General features: G+C 41.4%; 1 protein-coding gene across 3 annotated transcripts; it reads right to left on the bottom strand.

Moving 5' to 3' along the window:
- Positions 1 to 1,317: 1,317 nt before the first annotated feature.
- Positions 1,318 to 6,845, bottom strand: LOC118319774 (sensor for unfolded proteins in the ER ire1). Of its 3 annotated transcripts, XM_035650399.2 has the most exons (7): positions 6,547 to 6,843; positions 3,747 to 5,637; positions 3,460 to 3,623; positions 3,157 to 3,377; positions 2,779 to 2,908; positions 2,566 to 2,666; positions 1,318 to 1,959 (listed from the first exon to the last, which is right to left on the bottom strand). In XM_035650399.2, exons 2-7 carry the CDS (start codon positions 5,617 to 5,619, stop codon positions 1,701 to 1,703), a joined length of 2,748 nt encoding a protein of 915 aa, XP_035506292.1. In that variant the 5' UTR covers positions 5,620 to 5,637; positions 6,547 to 6,843; the 3' UTR covers positions 1,318 to 1,700. The 3 variants fall into 3 exon arrangements, with proteins under 3 accessions (XP_035506292.1, XP_035506300.1, XP_047192018.1); XM_035650407.2 differs by lacking the exon at positions 3,747 to 5,637 and having other exon boundaries at positions 6,547 to 6,845; XM_047336062.1 differs by lacking the exons at positions 3,157 to 3,377; positions 3,460 to 3,623; positions 3,747 to 5,637.
- Between the last annotated feature and the right edge of the window lie 1,234 nt (positions 6,846 to 8,079).

Here is an 8,079-nt window from a genome sequence, read left to right as displayed (position 1 = left end):
TGTGGCAGGAAAGATTTCCTGTAACGTTCTTTGTGACAGTGAAGCTGAATCAGTCTATTGGAGAAGGAGCTCTGCTGTCTGTCCAGTGTGGTGTGAAGAGTATAGTCCGGGTTATCCGTGATGGTTAACAGTTTGTTCATAGTCTTCCTCTCCACCACTGCTTCAAACGCGTCCATCTTGCAGCCTATTAAGGAGACAGCTTTCTTGATCAGTTTGTTCAATCTGTTTGTGCCCTCTGCTCCCCCAGCAGACCTCAGTGAAGAACAGTACGCTGGCAACAACAGACTGATAAAACATTTCCAACTTCCTGCTGCACACATTGAAGGATCTCAGCTTCCTCAGAGAGTAGAGTCTGCTCATCCCCTTCTTGTACACAGCCAGTCTGTTGGTTTTCCAGTTCAGTCCGTTGTCGATGTTGACTCCCAGGTACTTGTAGTCCTCCACTGTCTCCACCTCCTCCCCCAGAATGAAAAGGGGCTGTGAAGATGTTTTCTTTTTCTCCTGAAGTCAATCACCATCTCTCTGGTCTTGTCCACATTCAGCAGCAGGTGATTTGTCCTGCCCACTCCACAAAACTGTCCACCAGCGCTGTGTACTCTCCCTCCTGTCCATCCCGTATACACCCAACCACTGCAGAGTCATCAGAGAACTTCTGCAAGTGGCACAACTCAGAGTTGTACTTAAAGTCAGTGTTGTATATGGTGAACAGGAAAGGAGCCAGCACAGTCCCCTGTGGAGCTCCTGTACCACTCACCACCATGTCAGACAGAACACGGCCCAGTCGTACAAACTGTGGCCTGCCTGTCAGGTAGTCAGTGATCCAGGAGACAGTGGACGTGTCGACACACAACAACCGCAGCTTGTCACCCAGTAGCAGTGGCTGGATGGTGTTGAAAGCACTGGAGAAATCAAAGAAAGTGATTCTCACAGCGCGCCAACATTATCCAGGTGCGAATGGGCCCGCTGCAGCAGATAGGTGACAGCGTCGTCCACACCCAGAAGTTACACCAAAATGAACTTTGATCCAAATCTCAAAGCCAGTGGTCATTTGTATAGGAAAAAAAATGTATAAAAGACAGAAAAAGCCCCTTAAAGTATTCAAATCTATTTCTTGTCTCTTACTATAAATTGAATTGTCGCAATATAGTGAAATATGAAAATCTGCCCAGCCAAAGATTCTGGTTGAGGTGAACAATATCATATACAGAAGTTCTTTTGGAGGTTAGGACAAAGCTTGTAACCTCGGGACCCCCACACTGCACTTTTTTTGTGTGAATGTGTTAATAGAATTGAAATAACACAAACAGGAGGCATTGATGGAAATATTGAGCATAGTTTTACCTGAAAACTGTGAAACAGATGAATCACTGTATTATGAATGGACTCTTAATTTGAAAAAAGAACATGACTTGATTAATTTAAGTGCATCAATTCAATTACTGAAGCTAAACATTTCAAATAATATGTCGGTGAATGGTGCAGATTCGTTCAAGATTCATACAATAATGCATATATTGCTCTTTGGCCACCCATGCAGTTTGGCCAGGTATTCTGGACTAGATGCAGATGTGTCTTTTTCCTATAAATTGCACTTTGTATGCCCTGATCAATGATAAAATAAGTACATGTCAAATTTGCAGGGCTGATATACAAGCACCCAGCATCAGAACTTACTTCATCTGGCAACAGTTCATTCAAATCTATATATAAGTCCTGTCTCCGCTGATGCTCCTGGTGGCAATTGTGGTTGGCTGAGATTCTTGAACTGCGAGGTTGACTTGATCTTCATAGTTGGTGGGTGACAGTACATCTCTTGTGGGGCCTATTGTCGCCTCTGCTGTGAACATTTCCCTCAGCGGACTCTCTAAATTCCACCCTTGGCTTTTGGAGAACTTATAAACACATCCAAAGAGATGAGGAAACAGTGACATCAGATCAACCTTGGCTGCTTCCTTGGGACTGTAAATGGAGAAAGAAAACTGTATTACAAAGAAAACCCTGACAGTTATGTACAGAAGACCAGTGGCCCCCAAACTTTTAGTTTCTGACATCTGGGAAAATAAGCAACGTCTACTTGAAATCCCTTATTATCAGTTGCATTGCATATTCTGGACCATTTTGTGCAACCGTATTCAACACAATGAAGTTCACATAGAGACTTGCACGGAGGTCGGGTCCACCTCATGTGACTATATTTAACTCGTATTTAACTCATTGGTACTTTGTTGCAGGTGATTATACATATATGAACACATAGTTATGGACAATATGTTCAATTTCTGCGAATAAGTTCTTCTAAATATTACACACTCTAGACTTTGTTTGGATGTTTGAAATCCAAAATGTTTCCAAGGCCTGGGATTTGTAAAAAAAAAAGGCAAAATCTCAGCATTCCTAACATATTTTTTTACTTTTGTAAATTTTTCTCAAGGGACTGAAAATTTGCAGTTAAAAAATCTATATCACTGTACTTTGACAAGTGAGGAAAACATGTCTTTTGGTGTTGAGAGTGAGTTTATTTGACCTCTTAAGGCCCTACAACATTCTTGACTCAGTTTAACTTACTAGTGCTCGAGGAGGTTCCGTATAAAGCGAAGTAATCCCAGTATGCTTTCGGCGTAGGGTTTCTTCCTGTCATCCACCATCTTGACCAAGTCTGAAGAAAACTATAATTGCCAACAATATTCACAATTATATTTAGTGACAAGTGGATTTTGTTAATACAAAGCAGTGGCGTTTCAAATAACAAATACAGATGAAAATGTTAAGTTGCCTCACCTTATCTCTCCACTGATTGTAAGATACACCCCCAGCACATTCTTCCAGTGAAGAAATCAGGTCCTGGTTTGTATTCCGACGGATTGCCACCTCTTTCTCGTTTCCAACTTTTCTCAAGTATTCTACTTTCCTGAAAAAAAAGATTGGACATTTAAGGTGCATGCTTGACAAAATACATAAAACTGGTTGCTGGTTCAAAATGGTGGTATACACATGCTTGGAGAGTGTCGGAGAAATAAGAGCAATTGAAGGAAACGTGACGTAAAGACCCGAGCAGAGGCAATGTCTTACGGTGTATCATTTGGTTATCATTTGGTTTTTACGAGCCAAGCAGCGGAATTAATCTTAGTTAAAACACTTTGACAAAAGAGATTGTACTTTGCGCTGGTCCAGAAGAAGGGATGACTCAAACATTTTTCCACTTTCTGTCTTTTTTCTGGTTCTCTATCGATCATCCCCTCGATGAGATCTTTTGCCACCACGTCTTGAACACGATCCAACGTGTGCGTCCCTTGATGAATGTTGTACACACGCTCAAAGGGTTCACCAAAAGGATGGCCTCCTCCAGAGAGGATGAAATAAATCAGCATCCCTGCCACCTACAAATTTAGTAAATTTGTTCAATTAATTAATAATTTTTTCATTAAAACATCAAGATAAATAGACCACAGAAAATCTGACCTGTATGTCTGTGCTCCACTTGTATCGTATTTCATCTCCTCCTTTTAAAGTCTCTGTGGCCATCCAGCCTTCGGTTCCTGCACTGCGTGTGTGATGCGTTGTTTGGTCTTTGGGTAAACGTCTGCTAATGCCAAAATCAGCTAATCTCGCTCTTCCGTTCACATCTGCGAGATAAATGGTGTAGATTGATATGGTATAAAAACAACGTATTGAACCACATACATTCACATATTTTGTAAATTCAGTTCAGTTACAGTAGTGAATAACTTTATATTCTTTTTTCTTACCAATCAAAACATTTTGTGGTTTGAGATCTCGGTGGAGAATTTGTGGCTCTAGACAATGAAGCGACCTTAAACTGTCAAGAACGTCATAGACAAGTTCCTCTAGACGCAGACTGCCATCATTGTTACTGATATGTTCTTCCAGGGTGTATTCACAAAGCTGGAGACAAAGATATCCAAAGTTCTCATCCTCTGCAAAGTCAACATATCGTACGATACAGCTATCGAACAGCTTTGGATGTCGCAGAAGTACTTCCTCATTCTTCAGCACATCATAGTTGCTTTTGGACATTCTCTTAATTGCAACTTCAGTGCCATCACCTTTCAGTCCCAAGAAGACTTCAGTACCATCACTTCCCTTCGCTATGCGAAATTCTGCATCATACATGTAAACAATGCTCCCAATCCTGGTGACTTTACTTTCATCAGTGCTCACAAGTCTGTGTAATTTCTGTAATTTTTCCCTCCACCTCTTGCTAATTTGTAGCCACTTTTGTGTTACTGGGGATTTTCCAGGAACTGCTGTTGGATCAGTTGAAGTGCTGCACACTTCGTCATTTGGGTCTTCATGCTTTTCTGTCTTCTTCTTTTTCTTCTTCTTCTTCTTCTTTTTTCTGGATTCTTCACACTCCCCATTTTGTTTGATCAAATGATTTTTCAACCGTCTGAGCACATCTTTCAGCTTGTCATTCATTTTCATATCTGCAGAGGCCAGTATGTCCTCGGGCACTGAAGTTATCCCCGCTGATGTAAAGATGTTAACAGCATGTTCAACCGAAAGCAAGTTTCCTACTATGCCATAGGTGTAGACTCGAACGTTGGATGAGTATCCATCATTCACAAAAGGAGCGACTGTCACACATAACTTCTCAATAAAAGTGGGATGCCAGCCATTTGTCACCGGAGTTTTCTGTGTTATCACATATAGTGTTTGCTGAACAGCTTCTAACAGCTTGATATCACATCTCTCTTTTGAGGAGAGTCGATCCAGCAGTTGGGGGATGATAGCTAGTGCTTGCTCAGTTGGTATCTCCTCCATTGTGCAGAAGACTGCATGTAAACTTTTTACAAGCACATGTACATTCCCCAGGTAAATTTTTGGAAGGCGACTCACTGCCCCGGCAATGTAGGAGTTCATGTTGTCACCATCCCTCAGCCATTTGATGCATCCCTGGTGGAATCTTCCTTCATTTTTCCCCGTTACATTAAAGAGTACTTCAATCATGTTGAGATGAGTCTGAGGTTCCTCCATTAACATACGACTGTTAAAATCTCTAATAACATTTTCAGGTTCTTGTCCTTTTTGCATAGCAATATTCATTTCAAAAAAATCTCTTACTTTGGAGCATAGTTCATGTCCACTTGATGCCAAGTTACTAATCATCGAGGCTATTTTTATATTGTGAGACAAATCTTTAGGTTCAGTAACTTCCAACAAAGTAATTGGTGCACCAGCAGAGATGAGCTCCTCCATGACATCCTGCCTGCCAAGGATGGCTGCAAATTGCAGAGGGGAGAATTGTTGTAGAGACCATCCGTCTGGATTAGCATATGCTTCAACTAGTTTCCTGACAAAAGTTGGTGGTGCTTTGGATAGTGAGACGTAATGCAAAGGTGTCAAGCCCTTCTGGGAAACAACATTTGGGTTCGCATCCTGACCTAGAAGGTACTTGCAAATTTCCACTTTTTGATATGCAACAGCAGCAATCAGTGGGGTTATATAATCACCCAACTCTTTGCATGGGAAGGTCATGTTGATGTCATTGACCTTCAGTAACCTTTTGAGGACTTTGAGGTCTTCATCAATTACACACTGTATTATATCATGTGTTATCAATGGTGGGGCTGTCAGTTGAATCAGCTGAACAATATCCATTTCTCTGCTTCAGATCACCTGTGGACAAATAAAATTGTATTTTTTAATACACCATGTGATGCCATTGTAAACTTCAGATGAGCAGCCAAACGGCTGCTGTATTAAAATTCGAGCTTAAAGGTTCACTATGTTTACAGTGACTTCTGAAATCATCCATCCATCCACCTAATATCTATACCACTTGATCCTTTGGGGGTCAGGAGGGAGCTGATTTTGGGAGAGAGGCTGGGTACACGCTGGTCGCCATTCCATCACGAGGGCAACACACAGAGACAAACAACCATTCACCCACAGATTTATACCTATGATCAATGTAGAGTCTCCAATGAACCTAACCCCAGTCTGAATGTTTTCGGACTGTGGGAGGAAGCCGGATTACCCGGAGGAAACACACCCACGCACAGGGAGAAAATGCTAACTCCACACAGAACGGCCCTGGATGGTTAGTTGGTCCGAACTGGGATTCAAACCAAGAAACCAAAGTGGTCTGAACACCTCTGTATTTTATCAGGTCAGGGATATCAGGTTTAATTGCTCAAGCTTAAAGAAGATTCCTTTTACCGCCATTGAATCCAGGTGGATAACTCAAAACTGAGAACGACTACATTAGAAACCATCGACATGGCTAAAAACTGTGACTTGTGCTGTGATTCACAACTTCCTGAGCAAGAACTGTACTGTATTACAAACCTGTCAAGCAGAAACTTTCAGGTGTGACATAGATGGGTAATGTGCAGAGCTGTGAGCCTGTCAAATGTCTATAAATCATTTTTGGTCATGGTACACGGATGAATTCCTTGATTTCGAATGCAAGAGTTCACTATGCAAGAGTTCATTATGCTAACCATAAATAACCATCAGAATGGATGATCATTCCACAATACAATTTAAGGTAAATGTATGAGGAATGTAGGGAAATTAACTTACTGTGTTGAAATGGAGTGTCCTCTGTGGTATGAATAATAGCTATGAAAACTTTTACTGTACTTTCGTCGATCTCTTTTTCTCTGACCCTGCCTCTGTCTCTCTCTCTCTGTCTTTCTCTTTCCTGCTCCTCCCATTAACAGGAAGAGGATACATTCTGCTGTGGAGGGACTGGGAGATTCCTCCTACACTTTTTATGCTTTGACTATTTGTTGGTTTTCACTCCACACATGTTTCTCTCAAGGACGTTTTCACACCTGAAACATTTGATCCGGTTAGTTTCGCTTTCACGTTGCAATTTTACGGAGCGCCCTTTAGAATTTTGGACGACGTCCGTACGTCATCTCGTCACCAGATACGTGGGGTCGCGTCCACCTATACTCGACAATGATTGGTTTGTAGAGACGGGGCGTGCGTCTGACGTCAGGCGTGTTGTCAATTTGGCGGGAAGTAGTCTTACCGCTTGAATGGAGAAAACGAAAGAACCGTCCCTGTTGTTGTTTTTCATTCCGTTGCCACCGTCATGATGGAATTACAACTTCAACTTGCAATTCAATGTTTCGTCTCCTCCTCCCTGCCAAGAATAACTAGTTTCTTCTTCTGTTGGTTAATGCCGCTGTGTCACCTTCCTTCCATCCCAAACTCAAACGGAACCGTTGGTTCACTTTGATCCGAAACCAAGAACACATCTTTCGGTCAAACTTTTATAATAATAATAATTATCGCCGTAAGTAAGTGCTTCACAATGGCAGCACAATAAAACAGATAAGTCACAAAAGATCACAGAAAATAAAATAGACCCATAAAATCAACGGTTTTGATTTTGAAAAGGTCAAAACTATTTGCATAAAAACCAATACGTTGTGAAGACAAACAGGGAAATTAAAACTAACATCAAATCAGGAAAGGCTTTCGGATGAAAGCATGTCTTAAGAAGATATACTTTTCACACCTGTTGTTTTGGTTTTGGACTAAACTGTCCGAAGGCCCGAACCAAACAAGGTAGCCTCGGTGTGAATGTGCCCTTATTGTCCAGTCACTATAGTCTGAATGCAAGAAGGTCTAGGTTGATAAAAAATGTTGATATGCCACGACGTGAGTTTTTCTGGCCTCAGTTCTGCATTTCAGGTTACACACAGGTTGCCCTACCTTATTGATAATAGTTTTTCGGGCATGTACCCTGGAAGGGATGAAAAAATACTGCCCTGATATAATAATAATCTACATATTGAACTGAATTGAACTCAAGTTGTAGAAAAGATACAAATACGTCATCATTTATCACACTATAAGGTATAACTCTTATACAGTCATAGTTTGAAACGCTAATAGCAGATGAAACAAAGAAAACACTATTTGTGCTGCCTTTGGGGAGAATAAACATGGAAGGATCTGGGCCACGACATATGCTGAGACAAGATACTAGTCGGTGCCTTTTGTGATGACCCTCACTTAATGCAAGTGCAAAAGGTCATATGGGGCGGCATCAGTAATCTTACTGTTTGCTCCTATTTCAAGACTAAGACCGCCAAAACC

The sequence above is a fragment of the Scophthalmus maximus genome, chromosome 12, assembly GCF_022379125.1.
Source record: "Scophthalmus maximus strain ysfricsl-2021 chromosome 12, ASM2237912v1, whole genome shotgun sequence".
NCBI lineage: Eukaryota > Metazoa > Chordata > Actinopteri > Pleuronectiformes > Scophthalmidae > Scophthalmus > Scophthalmus maximus.
Note: the sequence above shows the minus strand (reverse complement) of the source record. Positions and strands in the feature narration are given on the sequence as shown.

Excerpts from the sequence above, each read along its gene's own strand:
- LOC118319774 (XM_035650399.2), bottom strand. The coding sequence starts at position 5,619 with ATGGATATTGTTCAGCTGATTCAACTGACAGCCCCACCATTGATAACA. Across the intron at positions 2,909-3,156 it reads TTCTTCTGGACCAGCGCAAA|GAAAGTAGAATACTTGAGAA; the intron begins GTACAATCTCTT and ends CTTTTTTTTCAG. Across the intron at positions 2,667-2,778 it reads ACAATCAGTGGAGAGATAAG|TTTTCTTCAGACTTGGTCAA; the intron begins GTGAGGCAACTT and ends TGGCAATTATAG.